The sequence below is a fragment of the Penicillium soppii genome (genome assembly GCF_028829465.1).
Source record: "Penicillium soppii strain IBT 18220 chromosome Unknown utg000001l, whole genome shotgun sequence".
Lineage (NCBI taxonomy): Eukaryota > Fungi > Ascomycota > Eurotiomycetes > Eurotiales > Aspergillaceae > Penicillium > Penicillium soppii.
Window position 1 is genome coordinate 1,283,200 of NW_026643231.1, and position 24,936 is coordinate 1,308,135.

General features: G+C 49.5%; 13 protein-coding genes across 13 annotated transcripts; 7 read left to right on the forward strand and 6 right to left on the reverse strand.

The window, feature by feature from the left end:
- Window positions 1-391: 391 nt before the first annotated feature.
- On the forward strand, window positions 392-1,266 carry N7529_000480 (SNAP receptor PEP12; the record flags this gene model as incomplete). Its single annotated transcript, XM_057236011.1, has 2 exons — window positions 392-688; window positions 748-1,266. The coding sequence occupies 2 exons, from the start codon at window positions 392-394 to the stop codon at window positions 1,264-1,266; spliced, it is 816 nt and encodes a 271-aa protein (XP_057102814.1).
- A 364-nt stretch (window positions 1,267-1,630) lies between these two features.
- On the reverse strand, window positions 1,631-2,485 carry N7529_000481 (cytochrome c1 heme lyase CYT2; the record flags this gene model as incomplete). Its single annotated transcript, XM_057236012.1, has 1 exon — window positions 1,631-2,485. One exon carries the CDS (start codon window positions 2,483-2,485, stop codon window positions 1,631-1,633), a length of 855 nt encoding a protein of 284 aa, XP_057102815.1.
- Window positions 2,486-2,668: 183 nt separating this feature from the next.
- On the forward strand, window positions 2,669-3,958 carry mvd1 (diphosphomevalonate decarboxylase MVD1; the record flags this gene model as incomplete). The annotated part of the gene is made up of 2 exons (XM_057236013.1): window positions 2,669-2,739; window positions 2,812-3,958. The coding sequence occupies 2 exons, from the start codon at window positions 2,669-2,671 to the stop codon at window positions 3,956-3,958; spliced, it is 1,218 nt and encodes a 405-aa protein (XP_057102816.1).
- Window positions 3,959-5,504: 1,546 nt separating this feature from the next.
- On the forward strand, window positions 5,505-5,708 carry N7529_000483 (uncharacterized protein; the record flags this gene model as incomplete). The annotated part of the gene is made up of 1 exon (XM_057236014.1): window positions 5,505-5,708. The coding sequence occupies one exon, from the start codon at window positions 5,505-5,507 to the stop codon at window positions 5,706-5,708; it is 204 nt and encodes a 67-aa protein (XP_057102817.1).
- A 248-nt stretch (window positions 5,709-5,956) lies between these two features.
- N7529_000484 (uncharacterized protein) lies at window positions 5,957-6,175 on the forward strand (the record flags this gene model as incomplete). The annotated part of the gene is made up of 1 exon (XM_057236015.1): window positions 5,957-6,175. The coding sequence occupies one exon, from the start codon at window positions 5,957-5,959 to the stop codon at window positions 6,173-6,175; it is 219 nt and encodes a 72-aa protein (XP_057102818.1).
- A 1,085-nt stretch (window positions 6,176-7,260) lies between these two features.
- N7529_000485 (Elongator subunit IKI3) lies at window positions 7,261-11,364 on the reverse strand (the record flags this gene model as incomplete). Its single annotated transcript, XM_057236016.1, has 3 exons — window positions 7,261-10,031; window positions 10,083-10,175; window positions 10,227-11,364. The coding sequence occupies 3 exons, from the start codon at window positions 11,362-11,364 to the stop codon at window positions 7,261-7,263; spliced, it is 4,002 nt and encodes a 1,333-aa protein (XP_057102819.1).
- A 437-nt stretch (window positions 11,365-11,801) lies between these two features.
- Window positions 11,802-12,122, reverse strand: N7529_000486 (cytochrome c oxidase VIIc family protein; the record flags this gene model as incomplete). Its single annotated transcript, XM_057236017.1, has 3 exons — window positions 11,802-11,827; window positions 11,884-11,916; window positions 11,975-12,122. 3 exons carry the CDS (start codon window positions 12,120-12,122, stop codon window positions 11,802-11,804), a joined length of 207 nt encoding a protein of 68 aa, XP_057102820.1.
- Window positions 12,123-12,472: 350 nt separating this feature from the next.
- On the forward strand, window positions 12,473-15,839 carry N7529_000487 (ATP-dependent RNA helicase MTR4; the record flags this gene model as incomplete). Its single annotated transcript, XM_057236018.1, has 3 exons — window positions 12,473-14,983; window positions 15,039-15,604; window positions 15,659-15,839. 3 exons carry the CDS (start codon window positions 12,473-12,475, stop codon window positions 15,837-15,839), a joined length of 3,258 nt encoding a protein of 1,085 aa, XP_057102821.1.
- Window positions 15,840-16,157: 318 nt separating this feature from the next.
- N7529_000488 (uncharacterized protein) lies at window positions 16,158-16,642 on the forward strand (the record flags this gene model as incomplete). The annotated part of the gene is made up of 2 exons (XM_057236019.1): window positions 16,158-16,196; window positions 16,280-16,642. The coding sequence occupies 2 exons, from the start codon at window positions 16,158-16,160 to the stop codon at window positions 16,640-16,642; spliced, it is 402 nt and encodes a 133-aa protein (XP_057102822.1).
- An 813-nt stretch (window positions 16,643-17,455) lies between these two features.
- Window positions 17,456-18,484, forward strand: N7529_000489 (cut8/STS1 family protein; the record flags this gene model as incomplete). Its single annotated transcript, XM_057236020.1, has 2 exons — window positions 17,456-17,528; window positions 17,622-18,484. The coding sequence occupies 2 exons, from the start codon at window positions 17,456-17,458 to the stop codon at window positions 18,482-18,484; spliced, it is 936 nt and encodes a 311-aa protein (XP_057102823.1).
- A 1,160-nt stretch (window positions 18,485-19,644) lies between these two features.
- N7529_000490 (DUF3984 domain-containing protein) lies at window positions 19,645-20,939 on the reverse strand (the record flags this gene model as incomplete). The annotated part of the gene is made up of 2 exons (XM_057236021.1): window positions 19,645-20,883; window positions 20,934-20,939. 2 exons carry the CDS (start codon window positions 20,937-20,939, stop codon window positions 19,645-19,647), a joined length of 1,245 nt encoding a protein of 414 aa, XP_057102824.1.
- A 362-nt stretch (window positions 20,940-21,301) lies between these two features.
- On the reverse strand, window positions 21,302-22,650 carry N7529_000491 (uncharacterized protein; the record flags this gene model as incomplete). Its single annotated transcript, XM_057236022.1, has 2 exons — window positions 21,302-21,612; window positions 21,678-22,650. The coding sequence occupies 2 exons, from the start codon at window positions 22,648-22,650 to the stop codon at window positions 21,302-21,304; spliced, it is 1,284 nt and encodes a 427-aa protein (XP_057102825.1).
- An 878-nt stretch (window positions 22,651-23,528) lies between these two features.
- On the reverse strand, window positions 23,529-24,668 carry argB (ornithine carbamoyltransferase; the record flags this gene model as incomplete). The annotated part of the gene is made up of 1 exon (XM_057236023.1): window positions 23,529-24,668. The coding sequence occupies one exon, from the start codon at window positions 24,666-24,668 to the stop codon at window positions 23,529-23,531; it is 1,140 nt and encodes a 379-aa protein (XP_057102826.1).
- Between the last annotated feature and the right edge of the window lie 268 nt (window positions 24,669-24,936).

The window sequence follows — 24,936 nt, forward strand, 5'->3', positions numbered from 1 at the left end:
GACCGTTGTAAAGAAAGCTTCGCGAGCTGTAGAACAGAATTGGTGGACCGGCGACAAGGTCGACGTAGGGTCGCGGCTGACAGCAGGTTGTAATGAGCTGGTCGGACAAAATCAATCGACGGTTTAGGTCAACGGGGAATATTTTGAGGTATCAAAACACATCAGCCACAACATATCATGTGACATGTGGCTTTTGTAAATCAGCGCCACACAACTTAGTCCCGATAAGGCCTAGCTCTTGACAAGATAACGTCATGTGAGGGCGGTCTGCAGTCGAATCATCCACACGGGTATCGAAGGCAGCAGGGACCTGCAGATAACTCGGTTCTTATTGATTTATCTTCTGCTTTTGTTTTTGACACTCGCTTACTTCTTCTTGAATCTACGCAAAATGTCATATGACCAACTAAACTCGCTGGAGTCCCAGCCTACCACTATGCGCAGGGATGAAGACCCGCAGTACCGTGACGATCCGGACTTTGATCATCTGGCCGAGCAGCTTTCTGATCAATTATTTACATTGACTTCAAACATATCTCGCCTATCCAACCAGATCGCTCTTCTTGGCACCAAGCGAGACACCGAACGTGTGCGCGAGCGAGTCCATAATCTTCTCGAAGAGACCCGTACGGGGTTTAGGGATGTAGGCGAAGGCATCAAGGAGATTCAAACATGGAAAGATGTCAATGTATGTTCTATCGATTACTTTCATATTGATGATGTCTTGCTAAATCTCGGTCCTACCAGCCCTCTCAGAAATGGACGCAGCAAAAGCTATCGTCTGAATTCAAGGCCACTTTAGACGAGTTCCAAACAATCCAGCGCCGTGCGCTTGAGAAACAACGTGCTTCAGCGGTTGCTGCACGTACCGCAATTGAAGATGGCGAACAACTAACTGGAGATAACGACCTACTGCTACAAGAGCAGCAGCTGGAAGAGCAACATCGCATGGCCAACCAAGGCGAAGTGGACTTCCAGGAATCCTTGATCATCGAACGTGAGGCAGAGATCCGAAATATTGAACAGAGCGTGGGAGAGTTAAACGAACTGTTCCGGGATGTTGCGCACATCGTCACAGAACAGGGTGGACAGTTGGACATCATTAGTGAGAATGTCCAGAATGTCACTCAAGATACTCGGGGTGCCAATGTTGAGTTGCGGAGTGCTAGTCGGTACCAGAAGAATGCACGCAACAGAGCATGCTGCCTGTTCGTGATTCTTGCTGTCATCCTACTCATCATTGTGCTCGCCATCGTCCTTGGATAGACGCTTGCTTCGACTCTTTTCAATTATGTTTACTGGAACACTGTGGCTTTTGTCTCTTTTTATGTCATGTATGCGCACTATATCCCTCTCGCATGATTTCACTTCATTTGTGAAGCATCCCGCCGTTTTCCTGTCTCACCCTCTTGCTGCTTACGCATTCAATGGCAATCTCAACTGTATATGGAATGGAGAACATTAATTCATCGCTATATCTCAATCACGTAGCACTATATCGTACAGAACAAATGTGTTATACATGCAAAATACACCCAATTGGGTCCCAAATTCCTAGCCATGCTCCGTTGTCGCCTTTCTATGTGCAGTGCGAAAGTATATCTAGCCAAAAGCCGATCTTTGTCGAATCTTATAGGCCCGTGAAACGATTAAAACGCAGCCTCCAACCTTCATAAGTGTTCAATTTGGGCCTCACGTCGAGGAAGAAGCTAAGTTTCCCAGGACCGGCATTGGCAGCCAGGCCCGAACCTGACTTGTCAGACGGCTTGCCCTGGTAGAAGTCGATCACGTATTCCACCCGCTCACCGCCACAGCGCTCCACAACCCAGTCGTGTCGATCGAACGGGTGCTGGTAACCGAGCCATCCATTGATGCGCGCACGCGGACTCAGGTACTGTGGATCGACACCGAGTCCTCGGAAGGAGTATAGTTTAGGGCCTCCGCACTTCTTGCTCCCAGGATCTGAAGAGGGGCCATTCTTCTCCCAATCGAGGATTTGGTCCCACGCGCGCTCATTGACGGCGTTGTGAATTGGGATGATGGAGGCTACAGATGTCGCGAGTTCGGAGGCGGTTTCAGTCGATCCAGGGGTGTTGCCTTTGCGCATCAGGGCCTCAAAGAACTGCTTTTCTGAGGGGTAGATCCAATTTCCAGTGGCTTCGTCACGGCCAGTCTCGGTTTCGGCGTTCGATGGGCCACCATGCGACGCAGCGTATGGGGATGGAGCAGCCTTGTTAGCCTCAGGGCAGGCGCTTGCTGAGCTGAAATCACCAGCCCGAGGAATACTGCTCACTTCCCGATCTGTTGATAGTGGTCGTTGTGACTTGACTGGTGGTGTTCCCTGTGCGGGTGCATCGGAATTCGGAGGATGAGGCGCTTTGCCATTCTGTTGCAGCCAAACCTCACGAGTCTTGTGGTCAACAGGACATGTTGCTGCAGGGGGTTCTGCAGAGGGTGCAGAGGGTTTACTTGCTCCGGCACCCATTGTTGAATAATTGGGGATCAATGACTGGAGGAGAATGATCGGCGCATCAACAAGAACTAGAGATAATTTTGCCCTCACCGCCTGGAATCAATATTAACACCCAACAAGGAAATCTCCCCTTTTGCTCTGCATTGGTTTGGAATTTGTTTACAATTTCTCTTTATATTTTCATTTGGAGCAAAAATGGCGTCTGCATCCACCAATACTGTTTACCGGGCCACCACCACTGCCCCGGTTAACATTGCTGTTATCAAGTAAGTCAATCTCAAGTTGCCCCTCATCCCCTTGATGCTCCTAGAGCTCCTGTTCTAACAGACATACTTTAGATACTGGGGCAAGCGTGATACTACTCTTAACCTTCCCACAAACTCTTCTCTTTCGGTCACCCTCTCTCAAAAATCTCTTCGTACCTTGACTACTGCCTCTTGCTCTGCCGAATACCCAACTACGGACACCCTCAACCTGAACGGCAAGCCCCAGGACATCCAGTCTTCTAAGCGTACTCTCGCTTGTATCTCCAACCTTCGTGCTCTGCGCAAGACTATTGAGGATGTTGACAGTTCGCTCCCCAAGCTTTCCACTCTCCCTCTCCGGATTGTCTCCGAGAACAACTTCCCCACCGCTGCGGGTCTGGCCAGTTCCGCTGCCGGTTTCGCAGCCCTAGTCCGTGCCGTTGCCGACCTGTACCAGCTGCCTCAGTCCCCTAAGGAGCTGAGCCGTATTGCTCGCCAGGGTTCCGGATCTGCCTGCCGTTCCCTGATGGGCGGATACGTTGCCTGGCGCACGGGCGAGCTCGCCGACGGAAGCGACAGTCTGGCCGAGGAAGTTGCTCCTGCGTCTCACTGGCCTGAGATGCGAGCTCTGGTTCTCGTCGTCAGTGCCGAGAAGAAGGATGTTCCTAGCACAGAGGGTATGCAAACCACCGTCGCCACCTCGGCTCTCTTCGCCGAGCGCGCCCAGAATGTTGTTCCCGGACGTATGGCCGCCATCGAGACCGCCATCCAAAACCGCAACTTCCATGACTTTGCTGAGATCACCATGCGTGACTCGAACACTTTCCACGCCACTTGCCTTGACTCGTGGCCTCCTATCTTCTACATGAACGACGTCTCTCGCGCGGCTGTTCGCCTTGTGCACGACATCAACAATGCTGTTGGCCGTACTGTCGCTGCCTACACCTTCGATGCAGGCCCCAATGCTGTCATCTATTATGAAGACAAGGACTCTGAGATTGTTGCGGCTACTGTCAAGGCCATCCTGGGCCCCAACTCTGAGGGTTGGGACGGTGCGTTCTACGACAGACTGGCCAACATCACTTCTCCTGGTGTCTCCCTGGACAAGATCGACTCTCGCGCCGTCGAGGTTCTGAAGGATGGCGTGAGCCGCGTCATCTTGACCGGTGTGGGAGAGGGCCCCATCTCGGTTGAGGATCACCTTGTCAGCGAGACTGGCGAGATCCTCAGCACCCTTTAAATTATTGGAACTGAGCAATTGGTATAGCCAAATTGGCCAACCTCGGAAGGTCCTACGACCCGAAAGATACCCCACCGTTCTCCTTGCATGGGACCAATTTTCCTTGGCCTTGCAACTTTGATGCAGATATTCTTTTCGCTGTATCTTTTTCGATTTCTGCGGATTTCTAGAACATAATAATACTATCGCAGCGCGATTTCAATGACCACTCCACGCGAAAGAGTACATTCCTTCCATTCATACCTCATACCTCATACCTCATATTCACGTGGTTGGCGAATTACTGGCGTAAGAATCACAAAAGCACACGCTTCAGAATCCAATAGTCCCCTCGACATACTTTGCAAGATTCTCCTAAGCATTCCCTCAACATAAATGACATTCATCGCATCGCATGAAGCCAAACCAAGCGTTCCGCAGTTCTCAATGAAGTTGGCTTGCTCACTACCTGCATAAATACAGCATTGCGAAAACCCCCAGCCGCCTTCATTGGATTTGCCCCAGTAGAACGGCATGCTGGACGACAATGTTTGGTAGTGCCGCTGCAAGCGCATTTGATAATTGATTAGTTCGCAATAAGGATGAGCATGGCCTGGAGATATCTCAATCGACTAGTTGATGTTAGCCCGCGGGCTGAGACTATGGAAATCTAATAGTACGCGCTTACTATTCAGTGAATTTATTGACCGAGGTATCTTCTGAGTATTCGTTTGTTGATCGCAACCTTGGAATTCTCGAGGGCCAAAGTCATAGTCAATTTTATACCCCAGCTTTGGATACCTGATAAACTGGCCATATAGGGAGTGAGTACAGCAGATCCACGTAACTTCTTTGTGCAACCAGGTGACAGCAGCGTGTCTATTGTACTACTTAGTTTCTCCAGATGCAGTAGATGGCTTCAATTATCCAGGCTGTTCCTAGTAATTTGGATTCAAGACGATACCAGAACGCTTGCTTCACACGGCCAGTAGCAGCTTTGCAAGTAGCACACTCAGCTCGTTGCTATAGGATGTGCACAATCAATAGTGATACTCAACCTCTCCCTCAATCTTCCAGAGCCAATGCTTAGGCCCGAGATCCGTGCCCTGTGCACACAAGCTTGAACCAGGCTCTTACCCAGAAGCTGCTGCAATTTGGAACTGCTCGACGAGTTTGAGCAGAGACATCGGGAAGAGGCGGAATTTGAAGAAGTCTGGCCTCAGCGCGCCGCCTCCCAACAAGAGACCCTGTATATCTTTTGTCATCTTATCTTTTCCAGTTCACCAACCTCATCCCACCTTTATCTCTTCTCTTTCTTCTTCTTCCTCTCCGTCCATCTTCTTTGTTCACATGCTTTTACCAACCAGCCCATAGCAATCCGTCGTTCTGCATTTCATATTTATTCAATTTATCGTCAAGCATTCCAAGTTACCTCAGCTAGAGATACAGTCTGTTACCCTTGCCTCACTTGTACCTCACCTCAACCTTAGTTCCCCTCAAACTTCTCCACCAATTTCTTTTACTTTCCTTATCACGTTGACTCCTCACACCGTTGACAACCTTTCAAATGGCTCCAAGGAAGTCGGCGAAAGGCAAAAAGGAGAAAGCCAAGGACTTACCGAAAGAAAAAGCTGAGAGGAGGTCAACCTTACGACCTAGCAAGTCAAAAAACGCTATAGCCAGCAAGGCTTTAGGCCACGACTCAAGGAAGGCTACCGCCGAGCTCAACCTGAAATGCGCTGACGGACTATGCGTTTCCTCCGAACTGTAAGAGATCGCAGAAGTTCTGTGCTCCTGCCAGGTCAATTCAGCCATTGATCGTCGAGCCACCCCGCACATGCCAGATCAGAAAGTTTGTTTGCCACTCCTAGCGCTTGTAATGGAGAATCATGAAGATATCATTGATAATGCCGGACTCTGGATGGACCCAGCCACCGCTCGACAGCTACGGAAAGTTTCTAATCCATCCTATTTTCTAAAGTTGAATTCCATCTCGGAGCGGTGGTCGCGTCAAATAAAATGCTCAGGAACTGTCATGAGATTCCGTTCGACGACAAGAACCGAAATTACACATATGCCCAGGACCTGTCAGAGATCGCCCGGGTCCTACAAGATTTCGGCGGACCATTTCAGCTAATGCCATTGTGGAAATTCTCCGTTTTACAACCCAGGACAGACGCCAAATCCAAGCCGATGTCTATCGAGAACTGGAGAGGAGGAGACTCACCAGTTCGGTGATAACCCAGCGCAGTACGATCCCGACTGGACAGCACAATCGGAGTTTACAGCTCCAAGCATCCGTGACAACTTTTCGTTCTTGCAAGGACAAAAATCTTACCAGAAACACGGAGAACACGAATAAAATGGGCATCTTGATCGACTGCTTTACTGCTGGTCTTAGAGCTTGAGTATAAGCAATTCATAGACGATCGTACCCAGCCCTTGGTTCTAGGATTACGATTACGATTACGATTGTGCCGCGATCTCTGTGGGTGGGATTGAGTTCATCTGTGTCATTATCTAGTCGTTCTGTATTATAGTAATGCACTCCCAGAGAGTTGATGTCAAGGCTGGGAGTCCCCGACAAAGAAACCTCGGGTTCAAGTGTAAAGGATAAGATCGAAGAACATGCTGCTGTGGATGACCATCCAATCCTACTTTAAGCGTCAGAAACGCTCGTAGAAACAACCATGAGCTTGTTATTTTTCAGATGCTTCGTATGAAATTAATAAGGAATGATAGAAGTCACCCACTACACTTGAAAGAGTACTTTATTGAGTTGTCGATCATAGTAGAAGCTATTCATGAATACAGGGATCTTTCCATGGAGGAGCTCTGTGTCAAAAGCTGAAAGTCCCTGGAGTTTGCTTTTTGAGTCATAAGGTTCGTTGGAAACAGTCGCGAGTACAGAAGAATTAGTGGTATGACCATTTCAGTTGGAATATATCGCCTTGGGGAATAGATTCTCGAACAAAAGCTGGAAGGCTGGCGGGGATGTGGTACAGAAAGCACCTAGTTGGTGAAGAGACTGGCGTGAATCGTCTAGCACTCCAGGGCTGCTTGGTCGGAGATCGATTATAAATAGTGCGAACGCATACCTGCAAGTTCATGGGGAAACAGAGGACGATACAATTGGGTGAGTCAATTTGAGTGTCGTAGCACTGTATGTAATTCTCCGTCCCATAACATCTCTTTGGGATCGGATTTCCATTTCCCAGTTCGCTATTACGTGCTTTCGAAAGGCGATAATGGAACAGAAACACTTTTTTATATTTCATGATAGTGGATATATGAACAAGGAATGCAAACTCTCCACCAGCTACCTATGCAAGCAGAGAAGATTTCTTCATCTCTTTGACGATAGGAATGTCCTTAACATGAGCAGTACCATTACCTTCAACAATGGCAATGCTCTCAGCCAAAGTATTTTCGCCTCTGCGAAGAGAAATAGTGGGCTGACCATCGTCATTTTCATCTTCCTCTTCTTCATCTGTCTTTGCCTTGGGAGGAGGAACCTCGAACACCTCGTCCCGGCAATCAGCACACATAGTCAAGACTTCCTGCAACGCCTTCTCGATGGCAGCAGCACGCTCGCGCATGCCCCGGCGCAGCAGGGCATCGACAAGGGTCTCAGTCTCCGCGACGCTGGAGTTAACTCGCTCAATGAGTCGTCGAGAACTGTTGACCAGGTACTCCTCTTCGTACACGGTGCCCTTCTTACCACGAGCCCGCTTACGCTCCTCGCGACGACGGGTCTTGGAAGTGTGTCGGGACATTCCAGTCTTGCCGGTTTTACCGGTGTTTCCTGTGTAGCGGGTGAACATAGAGCGGCCAGCGAGAGTGGATGCATCTGTAGGGGCCAGTGAGACGTTATCTGGGATATCAACGCCCCCTTCGCCGCCAGTGGGATCACCACCGTAGAATGCAAGCGGATCGGCAGCGCGGAGCTGACGGAGCTCACGGAGGCGTGGAACCTGGGCATTGAGCTGGGATCGGCAATCAGCAAGCAGATCGGTCATGTTGCCCATTGCTTCGGCAAGACCGGAGTCGACAATGTCGGCGACCATGTCTTGTTTGCCGTGAAGAGTCAGAAGGCGAGCGGCATCGGCGAATTTAGATCCCCGGCAGAGAAGCCGTGCAGCCGTGATATAATCTTTCAAGTGCTCGGCATAGATTGTTGCCGCTGAGACGTAATCTTTGTTCTCGTCAACGAGAGTGTTGATGAGGTTGTCAATGTGAGAAGTCAATTCCTCCTCCGGCAGAGATGCCAACATGGCACAATACAGCGACTCGCGCCATTTATGTGCCAGGTTGTAGCACTTATAAGCACTGTCATAGAGTGCGAGAGACTCATAAGCAATTGCCGCGTCCTTGTACTTGGACTGATCTTGGAGATAATCGGCATAAAGCTCGGTAACTTCCCGTTGTTGCTCGTTTTGGTATTTGTAGAGCTCTAGAGCTTCCTTGTACAAGACATGCTTGACAATATAGGCCCGGATCTCATCGTGGGCATTCAGAGTGTGAAGATGCTTCAAAGCCTTGGTAAAGCGAGAGAGATGGTTGTCAATCTCGAATTGACGTCGGGTCTCGGGGAGCTGTTGCAGTTTACGCAAGAATGGAAGGTATTCTCGAGGATCCATTTGAGCCTGCTGGGCAACCAACAGAGTGAGCTCAAGATCATATACACCCAGCGCGTGGGAATATAGACGGTGTGCATCAGTCAAGAAACACATGTGTTCAATGGCATCTTCAGCTCGCTCGGGATTTTGTGTTCTAAGACCTGCTGCAAGTGCCAATCCAGCCTCCATGTCCGGTGGGGACTTGCAAACATGCGCTGTGATCATGTTCTGCAGATTGGTATCGACGCGCGATTGGAGAGTCGCCAGGAATGCATCACAGATCTTGTTAATCTTGCTCCCAACTTTGCCTGACTTGGGTACTGGGGGACCTGCTGGGCCTTGCGACTGAGCAAAGGCTGCTGATACAGTCTGAGAGATTTTGAGTGTGTCTTTATACAGTGTCTGCGAGACATCGTCCTCAGACAGACGTGAAATAAAATCGTCAATGTAATCGATCCTCTTCACTTGATCAATGAACAGAGCGATATTTTCCATAAACTGTTCGGGGGCGTAATCATGTAGAATGTTAAGATCAACCATTTGACTGCGACAGGCAAGGAACGCAGATCGGTATTTCTTTTGGTCGATGAATGTACGAATTCCAGCCAAGACCAAGGCTCGGGGGTAGATGGTCTCAATGTTTCCTCGGGGAGCTTGGAGAACAACGGCAAAAATTGAAGGCATCACCGACACCAGCTTAGAGCCACGTTCGATGCTTCTGCAACGTTCGTCGGTCTCTGGTGTGTCATCTGGAACTTCCATCTCATCCACATGGTTCAAATGAACAAACTTCAAAAGGTGCTGAGAAGTGGTGAACAGAAGATGAGACGGTGTCACGAGGAAAGATGTGCAATTCCTTGCAAGGGCTCGTTTGTTCGCATACAAGCCACCCGTTCTCGTCATGGTGATCAAGACGCGCTCGTCGTCGGAGATAGAAACAGCGCGGGCCCAGTGACTATCAACATTAGGGCTCTCGGTCCAAGGGGCGACAACCACGCTCTCTGTTGAGGTTTCAATGCTAGAATAGCTGACAGGGCGAGTTGGCTGAATGACATGTGAGAACCAGAGAGTGTGGTGTCCAATACCAGCGAAGATCGACGCCAATTGCTCGGTTTCCGCTGCCTGGTACACAATTCCAGTGACTCGGGTCTCCAGATTGGTTCGCTCGATCTGACTAGAGTTTGGCCCGTTGTGCTTAAGCACATATACCTCGTTGTCATTCAGGAACGCAATCTGCCTTGGGCAACTTGCTGTGGCATCTGACAGGGGATAGCTCGACTCAAGAATAGGAGCTGGAACAGGCCGGCTCTTCAAAGACCAAAGGAAAATAGAGAATCTGGTTTTTTCGAGCACAGCAATCCGAGTTCCCGATTTACTGAACGCCACATCAATGACGTTGGACTCCAAAGCAAGCTCGTTATGCGCCATCGGAGGTGGTACACCGGCGAGTCGCAACGGGGTCAATTTAAGGTTCTCTAAGCTTTATGTCAATAAAATTCTCATTCAACTTGACATAAGAAACTTACTCCCATCGATGACAGCGGTAGCGCCGACATCGTCTGGAATGGAGGTAGATCCATGAGTGATATCAAATACATAATCCACATCCACGATCGAGCCTAGTACAATTAGCTGTTTGGTCATATGCTGTTCCTGTGATTTTATCATACCTGAAGAACCAGCGACCAATCGCAATGCTTTCTCTTGGTGCCACTCAAGAGAGTAAGGAAGCGAGAAATTCGGATCAACGGGGATGGGGATATCTTGTTTTAGATACCAATGATAGTTGCCTGTAGTCCAGAATTGTACACGATCTTGGAACTTAACAGCAAGTACGGTAGAGTCCACATTCCAAGCAAGCTGGATACGAGAAGCCCATGAATTCATCTCAGCCTCGGTCAAGCGAAGAGAGAACTCGCCGTGACGGAGTCCGTTCCGTTCAAAGAATACAACATCAATGCGGTTGTCAAGTCTTTGAATTCCTGCGATGAGACTTCCGGAAGGACGCCAGCTCAGAGCACTTTCCAATCCATCGACTGGCTCGCTCACGCTATCCAAAGTACCCTCTCTTGAGTACACTCTGATCACGCGGCGAGTGTTTGCTTCGATGCTGTTCACCGCAACGTAAGCACCATCTCCTCGCCAGCTGATCGTAGTGCTGCCATCATCATAGTTGCTCAGAATTCCTAGGTCGATCTTCTCTGGAACAGTTGGGTCTCGGAGAGCCTTGGCTCGCTTTCCTTGGAACTGAGTCTCTTTCTTTCCCCATCCAACGGACACGTGTTGCGATGCTTGCATATCTTTGGGGGTCAGATTAATATCGGCCACGTTCTCGAAGTCTCTAGTCATATACAAGAACGTCTGGGCTCTGGTGGTAAGGACCAACATTTCCTCGTCTGGTGACCATGCAGCAGCTGTGATTCCCACATCAACTGATCCGACAATTTCAATCTTGTCTTCACCGGGGAGGGCCTCCTCGCGAACGACAACGATATCGCCTCCTTCTAGCACCAAGCAAGTAGTCAAATTGTCCGCGAAGTAGTGCAGAGAAAGTATGCGGTCATATGCCAGGTCCGGCAGAGGGCATGGGGCATCCCAGGAAGCAATGCATTCGAATGCTTCGGGGGAGAGGGGATCCGTTGAGTTAATCTCGGGGCGCTTGCGCCGCACCTCTATAATTGGATTGTTCTCAGCGGGACCAAAGGTGCATACCACCGAGTCCGAGGAGGTGTCCCATGCTGTAGCAGTGAGAGGCAATTCGCCCTCAATCTGCGTCTCAACGAGGCGCACGTTTCTCAGGTTGCGCATCTTTCAGGAACGGGGTATCTTTTTTGAATGCTTCTTTTTTACCCCGCCATCAATCGATAAAGGGTATAATATTGTATGGAATCTCAAGGGCAAGAAAATAAATACCAATCTTGGAGAGCAGCTTTTTCTTCTTTGTAGAAAAAGCTGTCTCGTTACTTGAGAGTGGTTGTTGCGAACTGATATATGAATCGCGCTCGACCCAGAGAAATTTTGATTTTCCACACCCGCTCAGCCAATGACTTCATCCATATTTCAACGTCTTTTAAACTACGCATTCCGACAGCTACACAGCTACAATGGAGTTGTTGTGAGGCAGAGCCAATTGTCAATAATAATCTCTAGCTTTGTACATGATATCCGACTGCTTCGAACCCGTTCCATTTTGAACCATCCAGTCGCCCAGACTGTTACCGCAAAAATATAGCGTAAAGGGCAATCTATTTGGTCTTGTAGGTTTGCCAGACTAAAGAGATGTTAGATCGTTTGCATCATGAGAGGTTGAATGGGGTTATAACTCACCAGCAATGGCGAAGGGAGTACCGAAGCCGGTAACTAGACGATATCCAAATTAGTTGTGGCTCTGCGCATATGTCCAGTAGGGATCACAAACTCATGAAGGCCCAGTAGCGCCAGAAGAAGCGCTTGGTGAGAGGGTTGAAGGGGATGTTGGTGCGAGGACCCTCGGCATAGTGGTAGGGGCTGCCGAGCTGGGTGCGAGTGGTGGAGAAGCCACGACGGGCAGCAAAGGAGGTGGCCATACGGGCCCGGATAGCGGAGGTGTACATCTGCAGTTTGAAATGGACGTTAGCGGTTTCCACAAAGGCAATTGCGACAGGGGAAATCTACCTTGAGGGACTGGGAGGAGAGAGTGGACGATCGGAAAGGGACGGACGAAGCCAAATCGAACATCGCGAGGTGCGGAATGGGATGATCGAAATCACGTGATTATCGGAGAGGCTTGATCCGTATTGGGCTAGTGCTAGTTTGTGGAATCTCCACCGCTTACCCCATCAGGAACTTTCAAATTTCTCAACCAGAAAAAGTGCAGATCAGTATTCACATTGCTCATTCTTTTTCTGAGGTTGATTTACCGATCCCAACCCCGGAGATGGATGAGCTCTTCGATGTTTTTGAGGACAATCCTCAGGCGGTCAAACCGTCCGAGGCGGTCCCTAAGCGCTCCAGAAAAGACAAGAGCAAAAAACGACAGGTGAATGGCGACGTGAAGAAACCTGAAAACTCCCAGACTGAACAGAAGGAGGATACTTCGATGCCAGATGCACCGGCTATGAAATCGGAACCACTTGACACCGATGCCCCCGCGCCCACCGACCAAGCGACTACCGACCAAAATCAACCCGATGCGAAGCGGCCTCGTTTGGAGCAGGAACCCGAGGCAGTACTTGCCGACTCCTTCGAAACCGAACAAGAAGTGCAAATCAAGTCCTCTGGAGGACTCACAGACTCCACAGAAGACTCCAAAGTGGTTGTAGCTCACCAAGTGCGTCATCAAGTCGCGCTTCCTCCAAATTATCCATATGTACCTATTTCGGAGCACAAACCGCCAGCAGAGCCGGCAAAGACATGGCCGTTCACACTTGATCCCTTCCAGCAGCTGGCTGTTGCTTCGATTCAAAGAGAGGAGAGTGTGCTCGTTTCCGCCCACACCAGTGCAGGAAAGACTGTAGTGGCAGAATACGCCATTGCGCAAAGTTTGAAGCAAAACCAGCGAGTCATCTATACCAGTCCAATCAAGGCGCTGAGTAACCAGAAGTACCGTGAATTCGCTGCAGAGTTTGGCGATGTCGGACTCATGACTGGTGATGTGACAATTAATCCTACTGCTACCTGTCTTGTTATGACCACAGAGATTCTTCGTTCCATGTTGTACCGGGGCTCCGAGATCATGCGTGAAGTTCAATGGGTTGTATTTGACGAAATTCACTACATGCGAGATGTCAACCGTGGTGTGGTGTGGGAAGAGACCATCATCTTGCTGCCAGACAAGGTCCGTTACGTGTTCCTTTCTGCCACTATCCCGAACGCCATGCAGTTTGCCCATTGGATCGTGAAAATGCACCATCAGCCGTGTCACGTCGTTTACACCAATTACCGACCGACTCCACTACAGAACTACTTCTTCCCTGCTGGTGGAGAGGGAATACACCTCATTGTGGACGAGAAGGGCAATTTCCGCGAAGACAATTTCCAAAAGGCCATGAGCACTATCTCTGACAAGAAGGGAGATGACCCTAACGACGCTTTGGCTAAACGCAAGGGCAGAGGCAACGATAAGCAGCTGAACAAGGGCGGAAACAAGGGCCCGTCAGACATCTTCAAGATCGTGAGAATGATCATGATCAAGAACTACAACCCTGTCATTGTTTTCAGTTTCAGCAAGCGAGAGTGTGAATCGGGTGCTTTGCAGATGGCGAAGCTAGCCTTCAACGATGATTCCGAGAAAGAGATGGTGTCAAAGGTCTTCGAAAGCGCTATTGAAATGCTGTCCCCAGAAGACCAACAACTGCCTCAAATTCAAAACATGCTCCCTCTTTTGCGACGGGGTATCGGTGTTCACCACTCAGGATTGCTTCCCATCTTGAAGGAAACCATCGAGATTCTGTTCCAAGAGGGTCTCATCAAAGTTCTGTTCGCAACTGAAACTTTCTCCATCGGTCTCAACATGCCCGCGAAAACGGTAGTCTTCACCAGTGTTCGCAAGTTTGATGGAACCAGCCAGCGCTGGGTCACCCCATCTGAATTCATCCAGATGTCCGGTCGTGCCGGTCGTCGTGGTCTTGATGACCGGGGTATCGTGATCATGATGGTTGGCGAGGAGATGGACCCTGCAGTCGCAAAGGAGATTGTCCGTGGTGAGCAGGATAAACTCAACTCTGCATTCCATCTCGGTTACAATATGATCCTCAACTTGCTGCGTGTTGAGGGCATCTCGCCCGAATACATGCTTCGACAATGTTTCAAGCAGTTTCAGAACACAGGAAGCCTTGCGGGTTTGGAGAAGGATCTTGAGGAAATGGAGGAGAAACGTACCAACATGGTCATCTCTGATGAAGGGACTATCCGTGAATATTACGAGTTGCGGAAGCAACTGGACGCATTTGCCGATGATGTCCAGCATGTCATTACCCATCCGAATTACTCTTTGGCGTTTGTTCACCCTGGGCGGCTGGTCCATCTCAAATACAAGGATGCTGACTACGGATGGGGTGTGGTGATTAACCAAAAGCCACGTAAGCAAGCAAAGAATGCCACCGAGAAACTAATGCCTCACCAATCCCACATTGTCGACGTTTTGGTCAAACTTGCTGAAGGGTCAGCCATCGGCACTAAATCTTTCCAAGATATTCCATCTTCCATTCGCCCCGCCCAGGAGGGAGAAGCGTATCGCCATGAGGTTGTCCCAATGGTGCTAAGCTGTATCAGGGAGATTTCTCACATTCGCATCAAATTGCCGAATGATATCACCGGTCTGGACGCTCGAAATTCAATCATGAACAGTGTCGGCGAGGTGAAGAGGCGCTTCCCAGATGGTATTCCACTGGTTGACCCAATTGAGAACATGGAAATTAAGGATGACAGCTTCAAGAAGCTGCTTCGAGTAAGTGAACATCCTGTTGCGTAATATTTTGAACACAATGCTAACTGTAACAAAGAAAATCGAGGTTCTTGAGTCCCGTCTCCTGAGCAACCCTCTCCATAATTCGCCCCGATTGGCCGAATTATACGAGCAATATGTCGAGAAGGTGGAGCTTGGCGTCAAGATAAAAGACAAGAAGAAAGAGATCAACGAAATCATGACAGTACTGTTGCAGGATGAGCTAAAGAACCGGAAGCGTGTACTGCGTCGCTTCGCATTCATCGATGACAAAGATGTTGTGCAATTGAAAGCTCGAGTTGCTTGCGAGATCAGCACAGGTGATGAGTTGATGCTTAGCGAGTTGCTGTTCAACGGTTTCTTCAACAACTTGACTCCCGAACAGGTCGCTTCTATTATGAGTTGTTTCGTATTCGAGGAGAAGGTCAAGGAGGCCACCCCCGTGGCCAAAGAGGAATTGGCGAAACCATTGCGGGAGATCCAAACCCAAGCCCGTATCGTCGCCAAAGTGTCTCAGGAATGCAAGATGAAGGTCAACGAGGATGAATATGTTCAGAGCTTCCACTGGGAGCTGATGGAGGTTATTTACGAGTGGACTCAGGGCAAGTCCTTTGCGGATATCTGGTAAGCATCTATCCTCGACCATATCACCTCTATTAATATACTAACTATTTCTAGCAAAATGACTGATGTCTACGAGGGTAGCTTGATCCGTGTCTTCCGCCGGTTGGAAGAATGTTTGCGGCAGATGGCGCAAGCTGCCAAGGTCATGGGCAGCGAGGACCTGGAGAGCAAGTTCGAGGAGGCCTTGACCAAGGTCCGTCGTGACATTGTTGCTGCTCAGTCTCTGTACTTGTAGATACGATATCCCTTTGTTCATTTTCCTTTAGTCAAAAGCATACTTGATGACAGCCACGTTGATATCATTAAAAGCATCATGTTTTCTTTCAATAAAGATTCCTTGTTACATATGTCAATATCAATATACGCACCTGGAGCTTAACGTCCATGGGTGGATAGATTGTGGACACTCTCACCTTGAAAGAGACATTCAGAGCCCGCAGTTATTACCTCCTACATAGGTAGTTGCTCTTCTCTTCGTCTTCGGGCTCAAAAGGGAATTATAACGTGTTTTCTCTAGCGGCGTCTCGTTCTTATCTAGTATCATCATTCCGTCATGGATAGTATCAACCTACCGGTGCTCAACGCCCTGAACGTGACTTCTTCGATCCGAATACTTGGCGATCTACCCATCGCTGAGTAAACCCAGAAGATTGCCTGGCTTCAGTGTCCGCAAAGATCAACAACTTCGTTGTGGTATGGAATCAGACAGCCGAAACACGTCTTCTTGCGGTGGAAGTTTGGTTGCAACGCACCCACTTCGCCTTTCACCTTAACAACGACCAATATGACTACCAAATCGCTCATGAGCATTCTGTTATTCTGCCAGTCTACTTACTTCGCTTTTCTTCGAGAAGCTGCACCTGGAAGTTTTCACGATACCAGCGTCAAGACGTTTCCCTAGCAAAAAGAATCGCTATCTTGCATAACGCGAACGGCCATAATCCACTTCCCTTCCTCGAGGACCACACCAAAATTATCATTCACTACACACCTCGCTCTAATACGCACCACCCTGATGTTACGGAACAAGATATTTGACTGGACACAGTCACTCTCGTTCTTCCTCAGAACTGTACTTCTGGTGAATCTAATATATGCTCTTTCTATATTGCTCCACGTGCCTCTCGCATATCGTCAGTTAGTAATCTCTGCAGTTCGAGCTCCTATGAATCTACGTTATTATATGCGACTGAAGATTAGCCTATATGTCTCCATAGAACAGCCAGAGTCTAGTGTGCTCTTAAGAGCATATGGCGTGGTCCTAGGAACCGTCTCTTTGGTCTAGCACATGGTACTTCTCCTAGAGGCCTACGAGGCGTGTGCAATTCTACTCAGTGATCAAAAAGTGGCAAGATGTGAACACTAGCATAGAAAGGGAAAGCCAAGGAGTGGCAGAGGAAACCAAGTACCTGAGTAGAACAGAGAAAATGTTACGGAGTCGAGAAATCAATGTAGTAGATGATGCGGGTATCGTATAGAACACCCGAAAGCAGTGGAGAGAGTTCATCGTGACACAGTCGACATTCGACTTTTTCTCCCCTAGATTTGTATGAATGAAACATCAAAATTACATTGATTTGAAAGACTCAATTCTCTTCTTTAATTTTCTTTTTATAGCCCATATCAATAACTTATAATTATTTGGTCAATCTTCTTGAAACCTGCACAGAGGGACTGCGTTGCCGCCCGCAACGCCATACTTTTTCTCCACCGCTTCTCTGCTTCTTTACCTTTCTCTCCCCACTTCAAAACCGAGCAACCTTCTATCTCACTTCACTACTCTGCTCTTTCATTCTTTGGGGTTTCGAGTCCTTTGGACTCTCATACATCTTCTGCCATCTGGCTGTCATCATGAACAGTCTGGTGGCCACACCTCCTGTTCCTCCTCATTTCTACGAGAACCGATTCTCTCCCTCCCGTATGAGTAAGACATCCCTTTTTACGAACCTCTTTCCTCTTTTTCTGGCTCGATAAGAAATTTCTTCTTGGTACTTTCGTATACTAACAAAATTGCTAGTGTCTACACCTTCCTCTTCGTATTCGAACCGTAAACGGAAAGCCGACGATGATGGCAACGATCATGATGGACGCATGTCTGCGTCTCCCACCAACTCTCCTGCCTTCACTCCCCGACAGCTACCTCATAATTACCGCAACATGAAGCGTGCCCGGCCGAATGTCTCAGGTCGACCACTAGCTCTTCCTCGTCTCCTAGAGACCCTCGACACCGATGCTCTCCGCACGGTGGTACGGACCATGTGCGAGCGCCACCCTCAGCTCGCCGATGAGGTTGTGCACACCTCTCCACGTCCAAATGTGTCATCCACCCTCCAGGTTCTTCGAAACTACCAGGCGGCACTCCAGTCATCCTTCCCGTTGGGTGGCAACACCGAATCTGACTACGCCTACAACCGAGTTCGGCAGCCACTCACCAACCTTCTTGACGCTCTGAGCGACTTCACACCCAACTTCCTTCCCCCCAACGAATCTCAGGCATCCACATCCTTGAGCTACTTGGACGGGGCAACCGATATTATCCACGCACTGCCTCGCTGGGCCACGCCACAGAACAATATAGAACGAGACTCTGCCTACGACGAGATGTGCAAGGCATGGATTCTGGTAATCCGGGAAGCGGCCAAGCGTGGTGGCGGTATCCAGTTACAATATGGAGGCTGGGACCAAAAGCTAGCCAAGCACAACCAAAGCTCGGGAGGGAAACTCCAGGGAGCTGTCAATGAACTCGGCCAGAGTTTGGGATGGATGGGTGGACCTGACACACCTTCCCACGGAAATAACAACGATATGGGCTCTATCAGGGATCAGCTTTTCTCCGGCACATACGGGCTGGGAACTCCAGTCAAGGTTGGACCCTGGTGATAAATCAATCCACTCCGACCTCATTATGAACGACCACCATTAAACATCCACACCTGCGTGCCGGCCTCACGTCATCCATGCCGGCTCACGCTTAAGCTTGACACGGTCCATACCCCTTTCGACCGCCCAAATTTCGACGTATGTCACGATCACGAATACCTGCTGCATGACCTTAGAATCGACATGGTCTCAGATGGCGTTATATTACTCAAGGCGAACAACCTAACAGCTATTTCTTTTCTCCTTTATTTTTTCCTCGGTTGGAACGCTGGAAGACGAATGTTTTTATGTCTTGTTTGATCATCAATTTCTTCCAATGAGCACATTCTGATCCCAGTATACCGTTTCCTTTCCTCATCCTTTCTTTTCTCTCTTTTGTCTCGTCTCCATTCTGCTTTCTTACATTTAAATCTTTCTTTTTTCTACCTTGCTAGGTAAATCTTGGGCATCCGTGTATCTCATCCAAACTCCGATACTCTCATTTCATATCTTCCTTGCCCACACTGTCTTCCGCACTTTGTTTTCTTTTTGTATTTTCACGGCTGTTTCCGGTTGCCTATTTCGCCCTTTGGGGAGTTCAATCTCTAGCTTGTTCTTGTCATTCTGCTACTTGCATATTCTGCGTGTCAAAGGGGACTCATTGGGGTAATCCCGTCTCAGCCTTTGTGCTTTTGGGTTTGGAAAAGTTGGCGGGAGATTTGAGTCTGTTTCCACAATATGGAAGACTTCGCCATCCACCTCAGTCTACGGCTTACGCTTCATTCTGCCATCTCGTACAACATATCTCCCGTGTTGTGCATGTTTGGGAGGAATTTTCATTTACGCTAGTTATCTTGTGCATTGAAATCCAAACAATTTTTGAAGTATTGAATCAAGTAAATCGGGACTTTGTCCGGTAATACTTAGTAGATTTTGAGATTTTGACACTTGGTAGACACCACGTACATGAAGTCTAAGCTCTCTGTAAACTTAGCTGACGCTGAACACGAACGAAGATGATCAAGAGACAGTCATCAAGTGTCACCATAATTTATAGACGCAAAATATGTACTTGCATCCACGAACATTCTGGGAGATTAAGCTGAAAGTAGAGAACGCAAATCAAACAAAAGCTATGTACAGATAGTCTTGTAATGTAACCATCTCATGTAAATCGTAATTCATACCAATGCCCGCTTAACAACTCGGAACAACCACCCCGCATCTTCCCATCCACCCTGCACCCCAGGCTTCTCAACAGGACCCTCATCAGCAGTAGACTCATCAGCACGAGAGCCATCCCCATCCGAATCCTCCTCCTCAACAAGCGAAAGCGTATCTTGATCCCTCTCCCCAAGCGCGGGCTCCTCAAACGTAACAGTAGTAGTAGTATCAGCAGACCCAATCCTCGCCGCAGAACCAGCAGCAGGCACAGGCCACTCCTCAACACCAAACAAAGTCCACTCAACAAGCCGATCAATCCAAGACCCCAACCCGAAGCCCCTCTCTCGTGTCAACCGCTGTAGATCCGCCTCGTCAAACTCCTCCACTGACTCATCAGACACAACAGAACACTCATCCTCCTCATCCCCAAACCGCTCCCACAACGACACATCCTCACCAAACCGCTCCCGCTGAAGCGTCTCCATCTCAGCGCGGATCCGCTCGTCCACGAAATCGGGCACTAGGGCGCGGCCCCGCCCCTCGGGACTGTTAGTTCCCGTCGTGCCGGGACCCGTCGAGACTCGCTCTGTGTCCGGCGACGAAGACATACCGGGGATCGTGGTCATCGCCAAACCCACCCGGCTACCGCGTCTACTGGGTGCGCGAGAGCGGAACGGCGTCGACGCGCCCGACCGCGACATGCGTGACGCCCCGGATTTCGTCCGCTGGTGGTGGCGCGGTTTGTCGTCACTGAGCTCGGCTGCGAGGCTGGTCGAGCTTTCGCGCTTGTGCAGCCAGCTTTGGCCTTTTTCCTCGCGGGTTGAGGAGGCGAGCGCGATGCCTGCCCGGAGCATCCATTCTGCGTCGGTTTTGGTGCTTGGCGGGTCTGGGAGGGGCCGCCGGCCGTGGGACTGAGAGATGCTGGGGGCTTTTTTGGGGTGGATGTGGTGCAGTGGGTGGGTGAGGTCCCGGCTCTGGAGGTTTGTGTCGCTCAATGGGGCTGTCAAGGTTGAGCTTTTGCTGCGGTTGTGGTGGCGAGTGTGGGAGTTGCTGCGTGAGTGCGAGAGGATCGGGGGTGTGCTTGGGACGGAGATGCTGGATAAATAAGATGACGATTCATTGTAATGGTGGTCGAAGTAGTCTGTTGGGTCTGTGTCGTCGTCGATGGGGAACCGTGGGGTTAGTGGTGCTAGAGAGACATGGTTGAGATTTGGATATGAGCGGCGGGAGCGGAACCCTCCCGAAGTATTTGTGAACTATGGGGGTGTTAAATTTGTTATGCATTAATGGTTTGTAGTGTACTTACCTCCATGGTGAGGTTCAAAGGAGAAGAGAAACGAGGAAGAAGTTGAAATGCGGAGTTGCCCGTTCGGTTTACATGTGAAAGTGGCCGAGCGCCGAATTGATTTCTGATTTTTGTTTTTTTGTCGGGATGTAGTTGAGTATAGTGTGGTTATGTATGTGTTGAGATGAAATATACATAATTATAAATTCAGATCGTTGTATGTGGTTTAAATAAAAGTAAATCCTGTGAATACCAGTGAGCTCATTTCGATCTATAAAAGTCATCGTCAATCATACGACTGTGGCGTGACAATCAGAAGTAGAAGTAAACATAAACCCCTTTATACAGTAACCAAAACTGATCAAAATATATACAAATTCATATAACCTTCAGAGGCGTGAGTCATGGAAGCCCAAAACTCCCTCGCCGTTTCCCCGCAAGTCTTCCAAAACATTATATTCCATAATCCACTTCATGCGCTCCGTCAATGCCTCCGGGTTGAAGCTGTCGGTCATCTGATCAGGCGAGTCAGCACTAGCCAGCTTTCCAGCTTCATAGCTAGTTTGCGTAACACGGTCTGTCCGGGGCTTGCGGAGGCCTTGGTAGAACTTGAACGCTGCCTCGAGGTCATCAGTCTTCCAGTGGCGAAGAATGGTGGCAAGAGCAATTCCAGACTCAATAGCCATGCACGTTCCTTGGCCTAAAGTCATAATGTCAGTGAATGCCCCGAAATACAATCAAGTGAAATTATAGATCAGAGCTTACCTTGGTGAGGAAGGGTAGAGTGCGCCGAATCACCCAGCAGAATGATGCCTGCATCCTTCTGTCCATCCTTCATCTCATACCACTTATCGATCGGGTCACGCACATACAGTGCCTGCTTGAGCATCTTGCCGTCCTCCGAGCTCTTACGGAGACCAGCAATGATATCCTGCACCTGCGGGCACCAGTCACGGACATGCTCTTGCAGACTGTCAATATCAGAGCGGGACATCCAGCTCTCAGAGTCCCAGGACGCTAGCGACTCAGACATAAATCCAATAACGGCAGCGCGGTCAGTGCCAGTCTCCTGATTCCCAATAGGCAAGACTAGAACATGGCGCTTGGGACCACGGAAGTTCACTGTCTTGCGCAGCAACTGAGCCGTCTCCTTCGGGAGATCCTTGTAGTCAACGAAACCACGGTAAACCACCTGGCCCGAATAATTGGGATCATCGCCGAGACCCATATCCCGACGCACATTAGACTTTATACCGTCACAGCCAATAACGATATCCGCCTCGGCAGTGCTCCCGTCCTGGAAGCGGAGCGTGTACGGAGCAGCACCGGCAGCGGTATTGCGGTCCACGAATGCAAAGTGCTTGCCCAGGTTCAGACTTGATTGGGGAACGCGCTCCTTGAGCGAGTCCAGCAAGTGGGCGCGGTGCAGCAGGCGAGCGGGGGGTTTTGAGAACTCGCCGATCTCGCCGATGTACTCGCCAGTCTTATAATTGTGGTATTCCATATAGCAGGGGAGCTTGCCAGATGACTTGCGGGTCATGCTTTCTTGCAGACCGAAAGCGTCGAGGACGCGGTTTGCATTGGAGGTGATGTTCACTCCGGCACCGACTTCGGCGAATTGGGGTGCTTGCTCGTATAGTTGTACGTTTTTCAGGCCTGTGTAGAGTGCGGCGTTGAGGAAGGACATGCCTCCTAAGCCACCGCCCACGATGGCAACTCGCTTGTCTTTGAAGCCCATTGCGGATCTGAGGGGTGTTTTCTTATAGGAATATATAGATGACTAACCAATGGGGTATATGAGAAGATAAAGATGACTATTCCACGTTCTCGAGCAGGTTATATGTATGTTGGCTCATCGAGCTTTCCCCTGCCTGTACCTTTACGGTTCCGAACATTAATCGAACTGAATATGTCCTTTCGGACGCGGAGTAAGTGTGGGGAGAGGGTTAAGATGTCAGTGAAACTTCCGAGTGTTTTACTCCGGATTTCCCCCATTCACAATGGATTGCATAGATACATATAGTGATGCAAAGGTTGACTACACTGATCGAATACTATATTCGTCTACCTTACTCCTACAATTCATACAGTCAATATCTTATCCCCTCATGTTTCCACGATGATTGCGCTTGCAATAATACATTTAGGACAAATGCGAGACAATTTCAACCCGGGAATCGCACTAAATGTCGCTAGTAAAACAAATGACTAAAGTACTGGTTATAATAGCTATAACTACAATAATGTAGCTAGTACTAATAATTTTTTTACAAAATTTCCCGGTGATCTGCATTGCATAATCAGGTCACATACAACCAAGTACATCCATCGGAAGCGCAATGTTGGTGGTTGGGCATTGTGGTGATTGAACACTTCCGAAAACCCCCTCGGATTATCCGATGGGCATGTATTTATTACGTATCGCGGGCCCCGGAACCGGAGCCCTAAAGGTGGGATATGCGGGTGGCTCGGCTCTCTTAGATTAATTGTCGAATCATCATGTCTGTCATTGGTCGGATGCGGAACATAGAATTGAGCTTAATTTTGGATTGAAAAAAAAACTAGATTTTGGTCTAATATATACATGGGTTTCCTATGCCGAATTGCCGTAGAGCTTTACTCAGCAATCTTGCCCTTCTTCACGACGAAGCCTTCCAAAGCCGCAATAGCCGCCCACAGACGGTTTTCGGCCTCGGGGAAGACCAGAGAGCGCGGGCTGTAGAAGACCTCGTCGCTCACCTCCTCGGGGTGACGGGGCAGGCAGTGCATGAACTTCCAACCTTCATTGGCACCACCACGCTTGGCAAGATCAGCAGTGATCTGGAAGCCCTCGAAGGCCTTCATGCGTTTCTTGGCCTCCTCTTCCTGGCCCATGGAGACCCAGGTATCCGTAACCAGAATATCGGCGTTCTTAACCGCCTCCTCGGGGACATTGGTCTGGGTGAGTTTGCCGGCGTTGGGGACACCCTCACCAGCTCGCTGGATGATGTCAATCATATCAGCCGGGATCTCGTAGCCCTTGGGTGTAGCGACGGCCATGTCGACACCCATCTTAGTAGCACCGATAGCCAAATCGAACAGGACATTGTTAGCATCGCCAACCCAGGCGATCTTCAGACCCTCCAGGCCAAGACTGGAGAGCTTGTGCGCCTTTGCGGGGAAAGACTCGTAGATGGTGAGGAAGTCGGCGATGATCTGGAGGGGGTGGAATGAGTCACACAAGGCATTGATGACAGGCACGGTGGAGTGCTTGGCCAGGTCCGCGACGTCCGAGTGCTTCGCGACACGTGCGACGATGCAAGAGACCATGGAGGAAATCACAACGGAGGTGTCGTACAGCGACTCGTTGACACCGAGCTGGATGTCCTCTTTTCCGAGGAACATGGGGTGGCCACCCATCTGGACGGTAGCGGCTTCCGTTGATACACGGGTGCGAGTGCTGCGCTTGTTGAACATCATGGCCACGGTCTTTCCGGAGAGGGATCCTAGGAGGCTTTCGGGGATTGCGCCGGATTTGATGGCGCGCTTATGGGATGCAGCATTGCGAACCAAGGTGGCAAATTCCGTAGGGGTCAGGTCTGCAATGGAGAGAAGGTGACGGGGAGCGAAGGGTGAGGTAGGTGGTGTTGTAGATGTCTGGTGGGCAAATCGTCGAAGTCCATTAGCCTGGAGTGTTTGACGCAAAGAGGTAGAGCCGGCCAATTGAGTTACACTTTGGGTGCCATAACGGGCAGCAGCTGTAATACCACTAGCCATGATGGGCTGGAGGTTTAATATTGAATTGGGTGTGTTGAGGAAAGGAATTGGGAACGGGGAACTTTATACGGTGAAGAAGCGGGTAAGCGGGCAAATGACTCAATTAGTTGGAGGATGTGCGGATGCCTTGTTGCCTTGTTGCCTGACTCTATCTCTGACGCTGACTCAGGTGTCAATTTCTCCACACTTCCGCTATCATCGTGCTTATCGTCATTGATCGCCTCCTTGTATCTTGTTTCTCTCTCTCTCCCTCTCTCTCTGTCCATTA